At 41.1% G+C, this 22,075-nt stretch overlaps 2 protein-coding genes across 2 annotated transcripts in view; one reads left to right on the top strand and one right to left on the bottom strand.

The window, feature by feature from the left end:
- Positions 1-5,086, bottom strand: part of eed (embryonic ectoderm development) — an 86,521-nt gene extending 81,435 nt beyond the window's left edge. Inside the window, exon 1 of the mRNA XM_047051046.1 lies at positions 4,859-5,086. Coding sequence (XP_046907002.1) covers positions 4,859-4,975 — 117 coding nt within the window. The 5' untranslated portion in view covers positions 4,976-5,086. The remainder of the gene's footprint in view (positions 1-4,858) is intronic.
- Positions 1-22,075, top strand: part of LOC124488380 — a 232,287-nt gene that overhangs the window by 184,385 nt on the left and 25,827 nt on the right. The gene's annotated exons all lie outside the window — the stretch shown is intronic.

Here is a 22,075-nt window from a genome sequence, read left to right as displayed (position 1 = left end):
GGAAATAGGACGAAAATGTGTGTGTGTGTGTGTGCGGGGGGGGGGGGGTGCAAAACACTTGGGAATAAATACATTGATTAGAAAAAAGAAAAAAAAAGAATATATATATATATATATATATATATATATATATATATATACACACACACATATATATTTTTTTGGGGGGGAGCACCGAAGACCCATTTTGACCCAGGAAAAACCGTGGTATGTAGTTAATATTTTCTTATAATACTGGGACATTGTAGACTATGTAAGCACGCCACGGATTAAAAGGCTTGGTAGTCAAAGCTAAGTAGACGCCCACATTTTATATAGCCAGCTTTACATTTACATTTAGTCATTTAGCAGACGCTCTTATCCAGAGCAACTTACAGTAAATACAGGGACATTACCCCCGAGACAAGTAGGGTGAAGTGCCTTGCCCAAGGACACAACATCATTTGACACGGCGGGGAATCAATCCGGTAACCTTCTGATTACTAGCCCGACTCCCTCACCGCTCAGCCATCTGACTCCATCCAAGCTTTACTTAAAGTTCATTGTAAGATATAGCTTGTTAGATTCTAAATGCACATCTGATTAGAGCTAGCAACAATGAATTGCAGATTAAGGGGTCCCCCCTATCGTCCAGCTAGCTGTCGAAGCTCGGCAGGAATTTCAGGTCCACTCACTGAAAACAAACTTGGCCCTCTCACTGGACATATTGCATCATAAAATGTTTTATTGAATGCAATTGGTTGCCTTGTATATTCTGTTTTATTTACCAAACTCCTTTCTTGTCTTAAATTGAGCTGGTGTGAGCTACAGTATGGTAGCTAGCATAGCCATTTCTAGTTTTGCTTCACAATATTGCTGCCTAGTGTTATAAGTTAATGTAATACATAAATGTTAATAAAGTATCAGACAAACATAATACAACACACCAGTAACCAATTGATATTATGTGTTAATATACCAAAAATGTCAGTATATCGAGAAGCTGCTACAGTCTGTCCCGTTGAAAACCATTCAAACAGGTTGCCAGCAGTGTTTTTTTGAAAGCTACTTGAACCAAGTGATCACGTGTTGGTGCCCATTGGTCGCGATTCGTCGCTTGCGCGTCATTATGCTATGTTCAGATCGTGCAGTCGCGAATCAGTCACTTTCCATGTGAAATCAATGGTATGCTTCACTTCATCGCGCTGTTGTTCCGTGTATTGACAACAGCCCGTCACTCTCGCACGGTGCTCTTAAATTATTTTTCAAGTTCATACATACTTATTTTTAGGCGCAAATGCGAGTGAAATACTTGCACTCTAGAGCCCTGCAAGGGGTATTTGAATACTGCGCAACCGGCAACAATGGCGGCCAGATCATCCAGAGTCCGATAAATGTCATATTTTCGGCTTAAATAATGGCTTTAAAAATTAAGACAGACTTGTTTTGTGCTCTACAGTCCTGTACATAAATATATTTGCAACCAACGTTTTTAAGGATCGCTGGTTTGTTACATTGATGATTTGCACAACAGTCCCGCATTTTTCTGACTAGCCTTGAATGGACTCCATGCATGTCTACAGTTTTAACAAAACTCCATTAGCAGCGAATTTCATTTGATATCAGTGCATAACACTACTTGCTTTGGAGACATCGACACGTGCTAGATGACGTAACTGTAACCATAGGGCTATCTAACCCTTAACACTCAGTTTCAAGGGACAAGGGGTAGGGGTAAGACAGAATTGGGATTTGGCCTAAGTCCGCCTGTGACAAATTGACTATCACAGTTGCCAAATGGATTGCAAAAAGCTGTAGACCGATTCATATTGTTGAGAATGAGGGGTTCACCAAAGTTTTGCGAGTGGCAACAGGGGACTCAGGCATTAAAGCATCGCAAAGACGCACAATAATTACAAATCCATGAGCTGTATGAAGCTGGAAAAAAAATTAATTACTTGGCTGCTATAAAACATGTGGCGCTGACAGGGGATCACTGGACCTCGTCAATATTTTTTCTTTGTGAGAGGTTTGCTCCGACAATCCTCTGAGCCTTTTAGAGCTAAATTCCAAACTCCATTCCACCTTCAATAAAAATATATGCTCAGCGAATCCATTTCCCCCAATGATGTGCCCCAAATACACACAAAGACACAGTAGAGGATCCACCAGGAGGAACGTTTTACAGATCTGAAAACTAAACTAAAAAATATGATTTCAGAAGTGCATTAGTTAATGGACATGCAGGAATTCACTTTTTTAATTGGTAGTACTGGTGTTCCCAACTTGAGATTAAGGAACACCCAGCAAATATATTATAATTTATTTTATTTTAGAAAGGACACTACCACTGGGGCTTTACACATCCTGCCGCTAGGGTTTTAAATGTGGTCTTCTGGCTCTGTCCGTCCTCCATCAATCTCTTCACTGAGGCTAAAGCATTGAGCTAGCGAGTTATCTAGCTATTTAACTCGCTATCGCGGAAGATAGTTTCCTGTCACGTGACGGAGCGTAGTGACAAGAAGTGATAGGTTAATATTAGCCGTCAATCTAAAATCTGCATTAAAGTTAAGAATGTAAAGATGAAGTTTAATCAATTATGTAACGTTGGATAGAATGGTGGACTGGTTACAGCTCACAGCAGATCGTGTGCAGTAGGCCAATTAGCAAGCAAAGAAATTAAAACTCCTTTAGATGGAGTATACTGACTATTGATTTCAGAAAATTTAATTAAAGCTTAAATGTTGAGGATGATTATTCTACAGCTAATTATGTCAATATGCCACATTCTTGGAAACTTCAATACATGGGGTTTTTTGCAAGAAAGAGTAATCTGTCAACCGTCTCGGGCTTTAAAGGAGACATGACATGAAAACTTCATTTTATGAGGTTTTTTAACATTAATATGAGTTCTCCTAGCCTGCCTTTGGTCCCCCAGTGGCTAGAATTTTCGATAAGTGTAAACCAAGCCCTGCGTGTTCTTCTCCGCCTTTGACAAAATGAAGGCTCAATTGCTCTGTTTGAAAATCTCCTCCTAGTGACGTAGATAGGAGGAAGGTTACCTCCCCTCCCTCTGCTTTGCCCGCCCAGATCATCTGGCCCGCCCATGAGAAACTGAGCTACCACCGTGCAAGGGCGAGTGCGATATCGGTTTTTCCTGGAGAGACATCATGGCGAGCAAACAAACGAAGCATAATAGTTGCTCAGTGCTTGGATGTACTAATCAAAACAAAAGGTTTTTTTTTTTGTTCCTTCATCCAAGCTTCTGCACAACCAGTATCTTAATTTGATTTTCGCTGGAATTGCGCCGACACAACTTCACAAAGTTTTGTATGTCTGCGCCAAACATTTCAGCCTCTACTGTTTCCTCAACTTGAGCCAATACAAAACTGGTCTTGCTGAAATAAAATTCTGGATCATTACTTACTCTCCTTGGTCAAGCTACAAACCTTGGACAAGTAAGTTAACTAACGCTATATCATTTTGTTGCTTTACTGTATATGGTTACCTAGCTTGCTACCCTTAGAATGTGGCTGTAACATTAGCTCTGCAGCTAACAGCTGAGTTACTGTCGCTAATGTAAAGGTAGATGGCATCAAGTGTGTGTGTGTGAATACAAACGCTGTAACGCCAGTGTTGTACACTTCTTTGTTATTTGGATCACCGTTCTGCTGTTGGTGTTATGGCGCGCGATATCCGCCTTTCTCTTCATTGAAATGACTATGAGTGTGCACCTCTGCAAACCAGGGTGATCAGATGAGAATGGCTAAATTCGAGGCATCTTACAGCACCGGGGGCTACGAGCCATTGCAATACATCTGTTGTAAGCATTAGCGCATGTTGCCGCCCCTCTCCTCCTCATTAGCATTTAAAGCTACAGACACCTAAACAGCGCGTTCTGAGGAAAACTCATTGTGGGACTACTTGTAGTGGCAATAATTCTGCACCATGGCTGAATTTCGGGAAAGAGACTTCAGATACAGTATTAGGGGACCACTAAGGCCTATATAAAAGCATCCAAAAACAGCATTTCATGTCTCCTTTAAAAGCTGCCCTATGGCAGGTCACAATGTTACCACCTGTGCGAAAAGCATTCTCTGCGTAGAACTGGTGGTAGGTATGCAAAGGTAGCACTTTGCCGAGCAGCTCAGAGAAAGAATGTTCCATGGATAATCCACCATGCTAGAAGGTTTGTCTCACTGTCTGCAAGTAGTTGTTCAGTTCAGCTTCAATGGCCTGCGGTTCTGTCACAACTGATGTGGTGCTGATTTAATATTAGTTCATTTTTCCTTCCAGAGCTAGAACTGTAGTAGCTAGCTGGCTGAATTAACGCGTTAGAAGAATGCTACTGTTGTTATCCCTCCTCCAGATTGACGTTCATGACGAAGAATGGTAGCAGTCATTTAACGCCTGTTAACCTTGTTAACCAGCAGCGTGTACCACGCGCGATGGGACAAAGGGAGCAAATCATGCACTCAAGTTTTTAGAACGAATAGCATAGACTAATGTTTCCTGCAGTTCACACGATAATAATGTGTATTAGATGTGTTCACACTGAAAAGTGGACACTGGAGTGTACCAAAGGTCTAAGAGAGGCAGTTTAGCTAGCTAGCTCGAGAGCTAGATATTTGAGACATAAGTAGGCAATTACTTTTGGATTCATAAACAGTACTGTACGTCATCCAATTCGGACTACAATGTTAGCTACCATACTAGCCATCACATTAATTTAAATGTTTGTTTGCTTTTCCCTTGGTGCCAAAAGTTCCCAATTCGCTAGCATTAGCTAGCCACAGACAGTAGGTAGATGAATGAACAGAAAAGTTTCCATTTAATTACCTAATAACTCTATAGAACTGTAATAATTCATTTCACTCACATTTTCATCCCCGGAAAGATCAGGATTACTATTTTCGTCACTACTTAATTTTTGTTTTTTTGTTGGCATTTCCTTTCCCGCCTCAGAGGTTTCGGACATGCTCATGTACTCTCTCATTCTCTCAAACTTTCTAAGCTTAGCAAACGGAATCCGAAAGAACCAGCCGAGTGGACCGTGTTCTCCCGATTTTCTTCACAGCAGCAGGACTTCCGGGTTACGATACAGGAAGCAGTAAACAATAGGTCTACGCATTTTTGTAAATACGATTTATTTTAATATTTAGCAGTGCCCATTAATCAACTGACAGTTGCAGATTTTCACTCTTCCATGCGCATAGGCTACCCCTGGACTACTGTCTAGCACAGGGGTCACCGACACGGTGCCAGCGGGCACCACGTCGCCCCCAATGACCACATAGTCGCCAGAGTCCTGTTCCAAAAATAGCACAACTCACCAGCGAGAGCTTCTAAAATGTATTTTTACTTTGTTGATATTCTTTTTTAATCACGCTTGTATTTAAATAGATTTGAAAATGACAATATAAAAAAAATGCTTATATTGATAAAAGTAAAAAACTGAATTGTGTGCATGACAAAACTAGCGTTTGTGGAGAGATCCCGTTTACATGGAGGAAAACGCATATATTTTCATGCGGTTTGCCCTTTCATTTACACGAAAACAGGTTTTATCACGGAAAACGATCATTTCTAAAAACTCCGGCCAAGTTGAGATTTCTGAAAACTCAGTTTTGTGTTTGCGTGTGAACCAGAGAATGTCTAATACAAAGATTTAATCTTACTAGAGGAAGCTAATTTTGTCTTCCAAGATGGCGTCCCCATTCATTTCCATGAAAGGTGCTCAGTTGCGCAGTTTTTTTCTTTTTTGCACAATAGAGAAACAAACAATCAAGGCACAATGTGTTTGTAGATCTGTCAAGAAATATAGACAGCTTTGAGGTAGCAACAATATATACCACAAAACATTACACATAATGAAAATAAGAATACAGAAAATAAAGATACTGGGGGTGTCCTTAGTCAAGCAGGGAATGTAAGTCCAACAAATAAAAGAGTCTTTTGGCGTTTTCCTTAAACATACATTGAAGAGATGTAGCAAATAGACAAGTTTACGCGCCAATACTAGGGGGCTGCCATAACTCTACAAATATGCACTTCATTTCCGCCGGAAGTGGTTTGCACAGCGTCTGCCGGTGTAAACACAGCGATTTGTCTATAGCTTGGGATCACGATTCTACTACTTTGACATACTTGTCGTTTGACATTTACTACTGGATAAGTCACCAACGTTGTGGCATGTACTTGTGGATAACGTCGTTGCCATACTTTTAAGTACATTTAGAGTAGATTTATAGTTATAAAGCTTTTGCCAGTCCATCATTTTGGAGCTTTTAACATGGAGCAAAGGCAATGTCAGAAGATGACTTTTAGTCGGTGATTCATTACAACATTTGTTGTCTAGCTCTTCAATCTCTCAGCAAAATGTAGGCTAATTATTTGGCTAAAGGATGCCACACGTATCAGACAGAAGTTGTTCAATAAATTTGTAACCTGACATTAAAAACATTTAGCGTTATAGTCGGTTGACTGATCGTGTTGTTGTACCCAGTCAAAGGAATTAACACACAGGAACATCATTAACATTCAATGGTCTTGCCAGTTATCCTGGCAAAACATGTAGCATAATGTTCTTTTATTTATTGCCAGGACACGGTACAAATAACCGAGGCATACGTAAAATTGAAAGCTAACGCTAATTCGTTTGGAATTTCAAGGCTATACTTGATGTTACATGTTGATGTTCAGCCTATTCAATTTAACAACTTCAGAAGGACAAGACAGGCAGTACATTGTTATCCTTATGTATGTGGCCTGAAGTGCCTACGTATCTATTCTTCCTATGAACCCGGTTATGACTGCTTTAAACAAGCACCGGTTGGCTACACACCTCATGCCGGGTTTATATAGATGTGTGTATTGGCACTTTGAAAGGTTTGAATGATTATATTCACATATCAATGTATAATTGTTAAATCCACTGCAACAATAGGACAAAGGAACACCAACAAAATGTGAATAGCCTACAAACAATACTGTAGTATAGCCTAACAGTAACAGGCTAGAGGTGATTCTAGAGGCGATTCTAGGTTTTAAAACTGGTCGTAGCACTCTATCTAACCACTCGTTCAGGTGCTTTCTCGAGTGTTTGCAACCAACTACCGCACACGTCGTTCCCGAACCACTTTTCTTCATGTTGTAAATGTTATATCCTCTTTGTCACTGCGATATCAGAGCTTTGTCGGCACAACGGATCTAGCTAGCAAAACAAACCCAGCCCGCCAGAACGGAAGTGGATTGCATATAGGGGAGCAGTTCAGGAAGTAGAGCGGAAACGGCTCATGAACTTGGCTATAGCTTAAGCTCATTTTTCCAACTGTTGATGTGGGGTTTGACCAGGGTCGGCTCCAAGGGGGGGCATTGGGGGGCAATGCCCCCCCAAATGGAATGGAGTGCCCCCTCAAAAAAGTATTTTGTTAAAGCATAAATAAGAAATACAGGCATTGGCCATAAATTAAATATCAAGATTGCTACACTTCCCTGCAGAATATGCAGGTCTGCTCTTATTTTGACTGTCATACATGCTTTGTAAATGCGTGTCCCCCTTGTGAAAAAAATGCCCCCCCCATTTAATTTGTTCTGGAGCCGAGTCTGGGTTTGACCTTCAAATACTTCTATGAATAAACTGTTTCTATAATGTAGAAATAATGTAGAATCATCTGCAAATTGACGTATTACAATTTGTTTGTCCAAAATGTGTATGCCTTCTGTACCATTATTTTTTATCAGTTGACACAAGTTCAACAACCAAGATACATTATAAAGGGGAGCTGTTGCAACCTTGTCTAATGCCTCTTTCAATGTTTAATTTTAAAGAGGTACCATGATCCAGAGCTACACAAGTGTTAAAGGGGAGATTGATTGCAAAACCGATTTTACCTTGTCATATTCGAATAACGACAGTTCGGTGTGTAAAATGGACATACAGTGAACCTCAAAGTCCATTTACGCCTCTGTCCTATGCAAATCTCACAATTTGTAACTGCTGCTGTGAAACGGTAGCCTGGTCCTAACCAGACTCTCGTACATTTCATTTGTACAGAGATTCTGGCCTCGCTCCATTGACAAGCGTTGACTTCCCTGTAGGCAGGTACTCTGTTGCAGTTTAAAACTATTGGATCTGCCCAAAGCCACTCTGATCTGCCATAACCAATCGCTAGCGTTTGCCTTAGCCAATTCCTTCACTACTCCTGTAACAGAGCTAGCTGCCATAGCTGGAAAATCAAACTGTTCCTGAACCCCGTGGGTAGGAGTGCCACAACATTATGGCCACCAACAAAACTCAGCAAAACTTCTTCTTGCTCCGGCTTTAGTTTATAAATATTCGTCAGAGTTGCCACAACGGACCGAATGGCTTTGCTCGCATCTTCCTCCGCCGTCATTACAGAACTACAACACAAACTAACGCACGACATCAACGTCATCGTTCTCAACAGTGTTGTCGATCTGCGTCTGATGAGTATTTTCTTAATTTCGTACCAGGGTCAATTCTACATCCAAATGGACAGCAGAGCTTTAAAGATATGGCGATTGTGAAGACAGCCAGCGGGTCAGCCTATTTTTGTTATTTGTGTAAAACTTGGAATTTGATTGAGACCGCGTCTTGTTTTGACGTTAGCCTCTGAGTCACAGACTCGGCTCGCCCGCTGGCAGTGTAGGCTACTACTGTCTTCAATGCCACAGCTATGGCTAAACTGTATCATGTCTTATTACACGGCTGTTCTTAATACTGTAGAATGCTCCATTCACTTGAATGAGGCTTCCCAATGCTCTGCGATGAACAATTTTCGCATATTTGACCGTTGCTATGCGGTGTTGTGTATGGACGCGTTCATTGAACAAGTTCATTTTTATGAGAACGATGAACTGAACGAAACTTAATGACAAATAATTAATTGAACGGTGAACACGTTCATATTATCGGAGGTCTAGCTAAAACGTTACGGAATGTTTTCCTTCTCTTAAGGCAGGGGTGTCGAGCTCCGGTCCTCGAGGGCCGCTGTCCTGCATGTTTTAGATGTTTCCCTGATCCAGCTCACCTGATTCGAATGAATGGTCGTTATAACAACCCTTTTAATTGAATCAGGTGTGTTGGAGCAGGGAAACATCTAAAACATGCAGGACAGCGGCCCTCGAGGACCGGAGTTCGACACCCCTGTCTTAAGGACTGACGCTGTCTAAAACGAATGCTTGCACCATGTAGTTGCTCAGTGCCCGTAAAATGTTTGCTATGTAGACTGACCTAAACTTACTAACTCGACTTCGCACTACGTTACCCATGATTCATTGCACACACATGTAGACCAAACAAGCAACGCTAGGTTGCTAGGTAACGGAAGCCAACTAAAGCTGGCTAGGTTCCGTTTCGGAAGTGCTTCTGTGGCTTTCAGTGGTTGTTTATGTGGCTTGTCCATATATTAAAGCAATAAATATAACAAATAATACATTATTTATATAGCCACATATTAAAATAAGAAAATAAAGACACATTTACGTTTCGGCATGGCTGCAGATGTCGTGCTGTTGTAAACAATGCAACTAGTGGTAGGGAGGACAGACCAAAAATTTCCTATCAGTTTTGCTCCGTTTTTCTTTCAATTCCGTATGTAACCTAACGTAACTTAAACTTATCCGAAGTCAGATTTCAGTTACCTCTATTAGTTTTCTCACAAATCCAGTTTTTAGTCGTGATTTTAGGTAATTTTTTGAAACGTTCCACCGCTTTAAGCCTCGAGTTTTGTGGCACCGAGAAGCTGTAAGCTTCCCTTTAAGAACGCCATTGTTCTACGTCACAGAGCTCTGCTTCTAGCCAGTGCGGGAAATATGACTTGCATTTGTCATTTAGCAGATACTATTATCAGATTCTCTGCTCTTATCCAGACTTACATTCTTTGTACATTGCGAGCTAATGGTGTGTCCAGTACTTCGCTATAAATAATTATGTTAAATCGAGACCACGAATATGCAAATGTTTGTCACGTTTAGCATTACTGCTGTAATGTAAATTGGGCCACTTGGGGGTGTATTTAACATTGAACAGGGTTTTTGTGTGTGCTTGTTGTGACATTGCCCATTATTTTCAAATACCTTGATTTGAACACGTCTGTTTGTTTATGATGGAAAAAAGTATACACTAATTGTATTATGAATAATATACTTTATTTATAGGGATATGAAACTTATGGTCCAAAATGTAGTCATTGCCTGTGAAAAAAACCTACAGGTTGATAGCTCTCAGAGGACAATTGGGCACCTCTGCATCCATGGTGAAGGTTCAGGGGAGCAACTTGTATCTATTACTTCTATACTAGCTAGACAGTTTGGCTTAACAGGGAGTCACCCCATTACAGGGCCCCCTGTCTCATATCACCAAACAGTTTTACTTTTAATCCTACCTGTATCTACTTTTATAGACATACTCCGTTTTAATATTGCAAAGCTAAGTCTGTCCGTGCCGCACAGGCCCACTTGATCAGACAACCAAATGCTAAAACCAAACAAATACTACTAGTCCTTACCCAATGCAGCTATCAGATATTATGGCAGACCATTTGGCTTAACAGGGAGTCACCCCCTACTGGGGCCCCCTGTCTCATATCACAAAATGGTCCATCATGAATATCCTCAAGCTACCACAAAGCCTGAATATTACATACCAATAGCTAAATGACACACTGCAAAGCTAAGTCTGTCAGTGCCGCATAGGCCCACTTGATCAGACAACACAATGCTAAAACCAAACAAATGACTACTTACCCAATACAGTCTGAATATTACATACCCATTGCAAGACTACAAACCTATTTATAAATCCTTTCACAGATGTCCGAGCTGAGGCGAGAACTTTAGCTTTTCTATCTGGATCTAACCCTGACAACCATTCCCAGGACCTATTATTCTTAAACATGACCATACCCTCTAATGCTATTTTACTTGCCCTGAACTTTGATCTAATCAAATAATCAAATATCACAAAATCCCTCTCGCTTGAAACATTTGTTTTGGGCACTGATCTGAGGACATGATACTGATCTTCAGACACATCATCATACCGTCCTTGTTCCAAGTGGTCCGCTACCAACCTACAGCAAACTTTCACTAAACTAGCAAATACAAGTTCTAGAACTTGTTGAGTCATAGCATCAAACTCTTCTGACGTTGACTCCAACAACTTATCTAAGATGGGTCCTCTGTGGATGTCTACATCCTCAAACAGAGTGACCCTTCATAAACTGCCTGCTGTCTGCCTGCCACTCGCTAAGCTTATAACAAGCGTTCTACACCTATCATTCATTGCTAATACATGTTCAGTAGGCAGGGCTGCCCATATATGGGAAAACTTTCTGGGGCCCTGCCGTGGTAGGGCCCAGCCGCGATGCCAGCAATAATCATGTTCGTCCCTAAATATTTTAAGAAATTATAACCAATTTTATTTTGAACTGAAATACTCACGATTAGGGCCTACTTAAAAAAGCAAACATAAACATTGTATTGTTGACTTAACCGGTGAAGTCAACGAGTGGTGCGAACGCAGGGTTGGACCAAGTGTTGATTATTAAACAGAGTCAGGGTACAGGACAGACTACACAACATAACGCTAGACCAAGTTAGCCACTAGATAATGGTTGTTGTTGCTTGCTCTCCAGTCAACTTCGAAAGATGCTCCCAGCCAGGCTGCAGAAACCATCGATATATCTATGGCAGAGACGAGCAGCAGTAGCCACGATGCTAACCAAGAGGAAGCTAGTTTGGGCAAAGCTGACACTGAGAAAGCGCATGTTTTGCATTGCTCATTGCTCTGAGGATATTCTGCACTTTACCTTAACCAATTAACTGTGGCAGGAGGAGAAAGGTCCTTAAGTAAACTCAAAGTCTTGCGCTCCACAATGAGCCAGGAGAGGCTCAATCACAATACTTGCCATTGAGTGTGAAATGGCTAAACAAATTGACTTTAAATACATTATAAAAGACTTTGCATCCAGAAAGAAAAGGAAGATAGCTGTATAATAGGCAAAGATGAAGGCAGGTAAATTGCATTTTATACTAGAAAATGTGGTGTGAGTGTAGCAGATCTCAGTATGTCAAATTCTTATTTTTATGTGTGTGTCTGGCCCGGCACCACACAAGTTGTTAAGGCCTCTCAGTTATATTTATTAAACTTTATGTTTAAGTTTTATGTATAAAGATGTATTTGTTTTTCTATAATGTAGCACCCATCGCTGAGTAAGTATCTCTCTGTTTACATATGTTTAATGTAGAGAGAGAGAGCACACACGTACATGCGTTAATATAAGTAGCCTAAAGACCTATTAGGGGGGGCTCATTCACTGGACCTTTTCAAGGGTCCAGCCATTTCTATGGGCGGCCCTGCCAGTAGGCCTACAGTATTTGGTCATTTAAATTGGTCATTTTGTCCGGTAAAGTTACATCTTTTCAATGCTTGTGGAGTTTAAAGTCATTTTTAATTATATTAAACGTTACAAGGTGCGCTGGCATTTGAAATACTAATGTGTGACAAAGCGTGATAATGTCGATCATGATCCCATTTGTTAATGTTTCTAATAGTAATTTACCACAAACCCTAAGACTATTTGGATCTAAAATCATACCAAAACTTTTGCAAGTGGCCATGTGTTGCTCCCCCTCACCTGTGAATGCAATTTCAGTAGTTCTTGTCTTTTTATCTGCCATAGAATTTCCTGTCTTGCAAAATTGATTGCTGGAAAAAAAGAATATTCGCGCTTTTTTTAAAAATAGATTTGCATTTCCTGACAGACAAAAAGGTAATGATTGGTTCCGATTGGTGCTACGTGACAACAACATTTGCATATCACGACCATGAATCATTTCGATAGAAACTTCTTTTTTTTTAAGTCACCAAGAGAGTGGTTTTTATATCATCAATGTTTGTTTTTTGTTCTGCACACTGAAAAGATGCATGTAAAGTGTCAAAAATATTTATCTTTCAAACCAGTAACCATGACCGATACTTGCTTCCACATACGGGTATATATAATAAGGCTAGTAGGACACAAATGATGTCAATCAATTGATGTGAGCATTGGAAGCGGCCTAGCATGGGTCAAGCGCGGGAGTTACAGAGGCTCAAAACGTCTGACGTCACAGGTTTCTGAAAGACTCATTCAGGGAGCCAAAACACAAAATGTATGTCTTTCGATTTTCTTTAAAATTTGACTGATGACGTCTTTCTACGTAACCTTGCTTTCCAGGAAGTATCAGGGTGGTGCCGACATGTGGGAAAAAGTTACAAGGGAAAAAACAACCTTTTTCTCAATAGAACGTTCAGATTTCAATGCATTCCTATGGGATTTTCAGCAACATGTCTTCAACTTGATTTTTCTCAAAATGTATATGTTTTAAAATTGACTAAATATACCTTATTTTGAAGAAAACAACCTACTCTTTCATTTAAGATATGTCTCCCGGTGGTGCCGACCTTCTATGAAAGGTAGCCAAAGCAGCAAAAACTATAAACATTATTTTCACACACTTCCTCAATATGTATTGCAACCAACATTTGATAGCATTAAGGGGTAAGTGTCTACATGTTAACTGGCATGTTTGTTTTTAATATCTCGATAGTAGTCGCTAGTTATAGAGCTAAGAAAAGGACGTGGACCTTAAAATTCCGGTGCCAGAATTCTCAGTGGCGTTCTTAGCTACATTCAGGCTAACTTAGCATTCGATTTAATGCGTTTGCTACCGGCGTTCCACAGTATTTGACAGTTGGTTAGCCTAGGCCAAAAATGACGCGTTCTATTGTCCTCCCTACTAGTGGAGGCGGTAAGGTGCTCAGGGTTGCCAGATTGGAAATGCCGAAGTAGCGTAGCTACCAAAGGCTCAGGATAATGATCGTGCATCTGGCAACACTTCTTGCTCGCGCAAGAAGGTGGAACGGAAGGGAGATCAGGAGTCAGGTGGCTGAGCGGTTAGGGAATCGGGCTAGTAATCTGAAGGTCGCCAGTTCGAATCCTGGCCACGCCAAATGAAGTTGTGTCCAAGGGCAAGACACTTCACCCTACTTGCCTCGGGGGAATGTCCCTGTACTTACTGTAAGTCGCTCTGGATAAGAGTGTCTGCTAAATGACTAGATGTAAATGTGAGATACACTTGTCTAAACTAAAAAGACCCAAAGAAACACAAACAGCCAACGAGACGAAATCCCAGACGTTTTTGGAATCCGTGCCGGACGCATTTTTTAGATCTTCAAAAGAGGACATGTCCGGGTAAAAGAGGACGTCTGGTCACCCTATGTGTTAAAAAACAAGTTAAGTCTTTAATTTGCAATTTCCACATTATAACTATGAAATGGACTGAACTATGAACGCGTTCAGAATTTAAATGATGAACTATGAACGTGAACGATTCATATTGACTGACAACGAGTTCATGAGAGGTATGAACGTGCACAACACTGTTGCTATGCATATTTGACAGCTGTCAAGGGAAGTGGCATTTTTGCCTCAGATTCACGTCTTTCGTAGCACTCTGCAAGTAGTCCGGTAACTTTTCAACCCCAGCGTACTCTGTTGCTTAGCGACGTCAGCTGATTTGAAGCCTAAAGAATGTTCAAAGTCTATGGAGTTCAACGTCTTTGGCGAATAATTTCTCAACAATACGAATGGTAACAAATACATTGTAAAAAGAGACACTGTGTTAAGTTATTTTTGTTGGCAAGTAGCCGTGTAATAAGTGGGATAATGTACAGAACGCCGGTCATTATTGGGAAAATAAACCCCGACAGGGCAAACAGCACCCTGACGCGAAGGGAAAGGGTTTTGTTTCGCCCTGAAGGGGCTTATTTTCCCAATAATGACCGGCGTTCTATACATTTATTCATTTAGCAGACGCTTTCACTTACGCATTATCCATTACAAAAGAAACATTCTAATTTCCGGCGCTTTCAAAGAATCAGTGAAGTGTGGATAGCAACAACAGCTTGCCGCTAGCAAACTGCTTTTGAATTAGCCATGTCCCCTTAAATTAATATCGAACTTATTTACGTTTTGGGGGGCTTATTTTCAGTTAACAGACGGTAGCCTACTATTTGAATTGCAATTCCATCTGAAATACTGCCAGTGACAACGTGTTACAGTAGCTTGTTTCAAGGGGGTTTCTTGTTTCAAAGGGTGTTCTTAATGAATTATGCAATATGATTATGCTAAATGCTTGAAAATATCACTATATGGGAAAACGGACCCACCTGCAAGCAAGCACACCCCACAATTTCCCCCGAAATTGTACCCTCTATAGTTTTTGTTGGTATTCTTATTATTTAGGATTCCTCCGTCAGGAGGAAACCTATTGTTATTGTTAGTTTTATTATTCTTGTACCATGGAAGTCAATGGCAGCCCCTAAAACCCTTGATAACTTTTTTGAAATTTGGCAAACTCATTTAGGACAGACCCTCCTATACCTACACCAAGTTTCATGTCTCCCATTAGACCACTTTAGGGCCACCAATGGGTCAAAGTTGGACTTGTGTTTACACACGCAACTTTTGAACCGTATGACTGATTTTCAAAAATGAGGTACTACTGGATTCCCTGAATCAAGACGAGTTCAATGCACCCTATGACGTCAATTTCCAGTTATATAGATTTTCTGCCATTTCCGGTTTTATAAAAAACCTTTGAAAGCATACTCCTCCTACAATTTTTGTCCAATCTTCCCCAGAATTGGCACACATCATCGTCAGAGCAACCATCACTCAGGTATTATAAGGATTTTTGACTTTCAAAACTGTTTGTTGTACAGCCTATCAAAATCCAAACTTGGTATGTCACAAGGAAGACACTACAACATGTTACCCATGTGCAAAGGAAACTTCATATCTCCAAAAATGATTGATATAAAGCAAATTGAATTTATTGCTAAAATAATGCTTAACACATCAATCGGTCCAAAACCGATTCTCTGATTCAATCACAAGGTCATATGAAGACTCCTGAGAATGTTTAGTACTCAAATCTGAAAAAAAGTTGAATGTAAGATGAAAAGCAGATTTTTAGTGAATATTTTAAATATACATGCTTGGCTAATTTCTAGAGCTTATTTGCCAAATCCTCTCTCCCTCTCCTCCTCAGCGCGCGCGCTCCACATTCACACACACTCAGCCTTCCCTTCACACACGTGCGGGCTTGGCAAGACGCACACGCAACATTTCAGGAGAGTGTGGGCTGACCAAGCCCCCACTCATTACTTGGTCTTTAGCAAAGGCCCATGTTGATCTTGATGGTATTGCATTTCCGATTTTGTATGCAATGGTAAAAAGTTCTCCAAATCCTGAAACATTGATAGTATAGGCCATGAGTAACTACCACACCACAAATGACCCACCATTATCCATAGGTGGCGCTACGGCCACCCCCCAATTGTCCATTTTCATAGTGCTGCCATTTGCATCCCATTTGTCCCAAAATTCTGAAATTCATTACATATGCCTTATTTCTCATGAGGAACAAAAAAAGCTCTAGAACCTATAACGGCACCCACACAAATCTGAAAAATAGTTCAATGTAAGATGAAAAGTAGATTCATTGTGAATATTTAAAATATGTATGCTTGGCTAATTTCTAAAGCTTTTTCCCCAAATCCTATCTGTAATTTGTTTAAACAAACGTAGCCTTTTAAACCTCTAGGTTTAATTATCTCTTTTATACATTTAAAGTTGGATTTGACATTTAACAGACATTTAATCATTTAGCAAGTTGTTTGACTCAAAAACCATAACAGAACATGGCCCCAACAGTACCAAGCTCCCACCTTCACTCCTTAGTCTAGTAGCCATTTTAGACTAGTAGGCATTGTGTGGTTAGTTTGGCCACAGCTAATTCTACTGTTAAAATAAACAGAAGGTCTTCTTCTTCAGAACTATACAGTTGAATCAACCAAACACAGCTTGGTCATGTTATCATCTTCTTTGGCACATCTAAACTAAGGACTAGACTTTTAAGAAAGCATGACCAAAGCAATTTGGTGAGGGAGGGTTCCTACATAAACAGTTGCTGACAAAGAATTTCAGCCAATAACTTAAACATAGTCTTGCATTAAGAGTAGAGTCAACAAATTGAATAACTGTGCTAATGGTTGTTGAAACTCATTGCTCTGAGTTGGTGCATGTCAATTTAGGCAGAAGTCCATGTCTGGTGATATTTGACAACCTCAAACAGCACGAGTCTGCTCAACATACGTTCTTTTACTTATCTTCATTTTACTCATACATTTGCCTTTAACTTTTTTTTGTTTTGTATTTTTGTTTTGTATTTTTGTTCCTTTCTAGTAAATTCTTTGCTTATTGTAAAAATACAATGGTAGTCAGATGGCTGAGCGGTGAGGGAGTCGGGCTAGTAATCAGAAGGTTGCCGGATCGATTCCCCACCGTGCCAAATGACATTGTGTCCTTGGGCAAGGCACTTCACCCTACTTGCCTCGGGGGGAATGTCCCTGTACTTAATGTAAGTCGCTCTGGATAAGAGCGTCTGCTAAATGACTAAATGTAAATATAAAATAATACAAAAGGTTAAAAACCACCTATTTTTAAATATACGTTCTTATTTTACTCATCTTCATTTAACACTTACATTTGTCCTAACTTGTATATTTTGTTCATTGCTAATAAAGTATTTGTTTATTCTAAAACTGCTATCTATCTTAACACCTCACAGAATATTTACCTTGCTTACATCTCACACAGATCATACAATAAGAAATAGTCAACCACCCAGCATTCACATACATTTCCAACACAACAATGACATGGACATATTACCACATGTAACTACACTGACTACAATTGATAACACATTTAGTATGTATGTTTATGTAAGACACATATGTAGTTATTCTACTTTGACATCACAAAAGCTATGAAATAAGAGTGAATGCAATTAGGAAGCAACTTTGTCCATGTACAATTTGTCTTGATGTTTGTTTATAACTGGAATATAAATAAGTGCACAACAATTAGTTCCATTCAAGTAAGTCTATTTTATTGGACAAGAAGCATTCCATGAGTGGTGACATTTGACAACCTCAGACAGTCTGCCACTGGGCCAAATGAAAAGGCTCTATTCTTGATTTGCAATGCAGGTAGGGGAAGTCCTAGACCATTAGGGGCAAAGCTGCGGCCACTTCTGATGTTAGAAAGGTGTGTTACATAAAAAAATATTGCTGTCATATACCATATTCCTTTGATTAAATGCTGCAGACAAACAACTAGACAAGGAGGTCAAACAAACGCTGAGTGTAAAATTGAAGCTGCGCGTGTCTCTACTTTGTGTAGAAATCTGAAGTAGCATTGCCAAAACATTCTTATACTTTATCTTTCAAACAGAAAGCTGTGCAGAAAGCACTCACAAGCAGCAACAGACCTGTAGCACGCAAACTTGGGGTTGATGAAAGGCACATTCAGGAGTGGTGAAGTCAGCTACCTCGCTATATTGTATGAAATATATATATATATAACTATACATATAGGCCTTAATGTAATTGTCGTCCTTACATTACATACACGTCCTTTACTAAAGTGTATCTTCCCATTCATAAAGTTATTGTTGTAATCAAAGCTTTTAAAGAATGGATCTCTGCATGATGGGCCTGCCCAGAGCACAGGTGGCCTGACAGAACATGCTTCAAAGTTGTCACTTTCAAAAGGGTGGCATTTTAACCCTGGAGGGTACATGGGAGTTCGCCCAACCAGTCTACACATGTTTTGTGGATTTGGAAAAGGCGTTCGACCGTGTCCCTCGGGGGCTCATGTGGGGGGTGCTCTGAGAGTATGGGGTACCGGATTCCCTGATCGGGGCTGTCCGGTCCCTGTACGACCGGTGCCAGAGTTTGGTCCGCATTGCCGGTAGTAAGTCAAACTTGTTTCCGATGAGGGTTGGACTCCGCCAGGGCTGCCCTTTGTCACAGATTCTGTTCATTACTTATATGGACAGAATTTCTAGGCGCAGCCAGGGCGTTGAGGGGTCCGGTTTGGTGGCCTCAGGATTGGGTCGCTGCTTTTTGCAGATAATGTGGTCCTGTTGGACCGAATGTGAAGCGGCTGGGATGCGAATCAGCACCCCCAAATCTGAGGCCATGGTTATCGACCGGAAAGGGTGGAGTGCCATCTCAGGGTCGGGAAGGAGATCTTGACCCAAGCGGAGGAGTTCAAGTATCTCGGGGTCTTGTTCACGACTGAGGGAAGAATGGAGCGCGAGGTCGACAGGCGGATCGGTGCGGCGTCCGCAGTGATGCGGGCTCTGCATCGGTCCGTCGTGGTGAAGAAGGAGCTGAGTCGAAAGGCAAAGCTCTCTATTTACCAGTCGATCTACGTTCCTACCCTCACCTATGGTCACAAACTATGGGTAGTGACCGAAAGGACGAGATCGCGAATACAAGCGGCCGAAATGAGCTTTCTCCGCAGGGTGTCCGGGCTCTCCCTTAGAGATAGGGTGAGAAGCTCGGTCATCCGGGAGGGGCTAAGAGTAGAACCGCTGCTCCTCCGCGTTGAGAGGAGCCAGCTGAGGTGGCTCGGGCATCTGATTAGGATGCCTCCTGGACGCCTCCCTGGTGAGGTGTTCCGGGCACGTCCCACTGGGAAGAGGCCCCGGGGAAGACCCAGGACACACTGGAGGGACTATGTCTCTCGGCTGGCCTGGGAACGCCTCGGGGTCCCCCAGGAAGAGCTGGTGGAAGTGGCCAGGGGGAGGGAAGTCTGGGCCTCCCTGCTTAGGTCGCTGCCCCCGTGACCCGATCCCCGGACAAGCGGCAGATGACGGACGGAAAAATCCAATCGATTCCAATTCCAATCGATAAGCCTATGGGCAACAAGAGTGGAAGTCACAAGGGGGAGGGGGGTATGCCCCCTACTCTGTTTACTCTGCAGTAGCTACAGCACGCGACCGCCACCTGAGCCAGCATTTTCTTGCACTTAAGAGATGGTCACGGTTGTTTTATTCTGTGTCGGTAAAAAACTGCTTTGAAGTTGTCAGAAAAGGTGAGTTTTAATTTGGAGAAATGTATAACAAACGAACAATCATCATCAAGTTTTATGAAATCAATTAAAATCTTTATAAATCCAGGCTCAGTTTGCCACGTTTAGCCTAAATAATCAGACGGCTAGCTTGCCTACCAGACAACCAGCCCGTTATCACATGCACATTTGTAGTAAGAAGTAGAAGTAATGCATTACATTATTGTCATCAGTAGGCTGGCTATTTTATTTCTTTTTTTTTAGCAACTGCCCTTCAAAATTCCTGTGCACGTCCCTGGTCAAAATTATATTTGATTTATTAACAAAAAAAATATTGAGGCAATTTGGACATTTACATAAATACACTTCTTTCAGCCATTTTGTATAGCATTTCTTATTCCATGTCACCCCATGTAAAGACATGTATTCTACATTTACATTTACATTTATTCATTTAGCAGACGCTTTTCTCCAAAGCGACTTCCAAGAGAGAGCTTACAAAAGAGCATAGGTCACTGATCATAACAACGGGATTGTCCCAAACATTGCAAGTAGCCAAAACATGAAGCATACATTGTGAAAAGCTAAACAAGTGCCAAATGGAAGACCCATAAGAGCATGCAGTTATACAAGTTACAAATTAAACAACATGAACCCCATGAACAATCAACAGTAAAACATTTCACAGCGAGTACAAGACTTAACTTAATTATATCTAACCTAAAAGAGCAACAAGTCTCTCAATAAGAGTCATTGTGATCCTGGAGGAAACTAACTAACAAGTCCAGCCAAGCATTCTTAAGTGCCGTTGTACTCCCGGAACAAGTGCGTCTTGAGCCTTTTCTTGAAGGTGGGGAGACAGTCAGTGTCCCTGATGGAGGTGGGGAGCTGGTTCCACCATTGGGGGGCCAGGCAGGAGAAGAGCTTGTGTTGGGACCGGGCAGTCTTGAGCGGTGGGACCACCAGGCGGTTGTCTGAAGAAGACCGTAGGTGACGGGTGGGGGTGTAAGGTTTGTGTAAGGTTTTCCACACATCTGTAACTAATTTCAAGTCGATTGGGTCTATGGTTTATGAGTAGAAGGGTTCTGAAGGTTGTACCAAATTTGGACAGTACAAGAAAATTAATAAGTCTGACAATATGGGTCCTTGAGGCATCTTTGTTCCCCATGAGAAATAAGGCATGTATACCAATTTTCAGGCATTTTGGAGTAATGGGGCGCTGGGGAAATCACGTAGACTTTGGGCGTGTTTAATAGCGCCACCTATGGGCGCATATGGGCCACTAGCCGTCTGGGAGTAATGAGTGACCTGTAGTATCATTGGGCCAAATTGGAAAAAATCGGGTCCAGGACTTTTTGAGCTATTGGGCCATTTAGCGGAGAAATATAATAATAATAGGAATACTAACAAAAACAATAGGTTTCCTCCTACTGGAGGAACCCTAATAAGAATACTAACAAAAACAATAGGTTTCCTGCCTACCGGAGGAACCCTAATAAGAATACTAACAAAAACAATAGGTTTCCTCCTAACGGAGGAACCCTAATAAGAATACTAACAAAAACAATAGTTTTCCTCCTACCGGAGGAAGCCTAATAAGAATACTAACAAAAACAATAGGTTTCCTCCTACCGGAGGAACCCTAATAAGAATACTAACAAAAACAATAGGTTTCCTCCTACCGGAGGAACCCTAAAAATGTGACTCACTCTAAAGAGGCAGTGTGGTAGCTGACCTGCATCATCTAACAAAGCTATAAGTGCTTAAAAACAATGCTGGAGAATAAGTTTGAACGTTGGGAAGCAATGGAAGAAAAAGTTGAATTTCAAGAGGCAGTGTGGAAGCTGAACTGCGTCATCTAACAAAGCTAAGAGCTTAAATAGCCTACAATGCGGGAGAAACTGAAAGTTGAACTATTAAACAGAAGAAGAAGTAGGCTAGCTAGTTGTAACAACAATGTTATAGTTTTAAAAGCTGAAATTAGTTGGGATAGTAATATCAGTACCAGATTGATTGAATGAAACATACAACATACAGGAAGACACAGTGACATTTTTTTGCAGAAGAATGATGATGAAGTTTTGTCCGTGGAGCATGCA

The sequence above is a fragment of the Hypomesus transpacificus genome, unplaced genomic scaffold, assembly GCF_021917145.1.
Source record: "Hypomesus transpacificus isolate Combined female unplaced genomic scaffold, fHypTra1 scaffold_134, whole genome shotgun sequence".
NCBI lineage: Eukaryota > Metazoa > Chordata > Actinopteri > Osmeriformes > Osmeridae > Hypomesus > Hypomesus transpacificus.
Note: the sequence above shows the minus strand (reverse complement) of the source record. Positions and strands in the feature narration are given on the sequence as shown.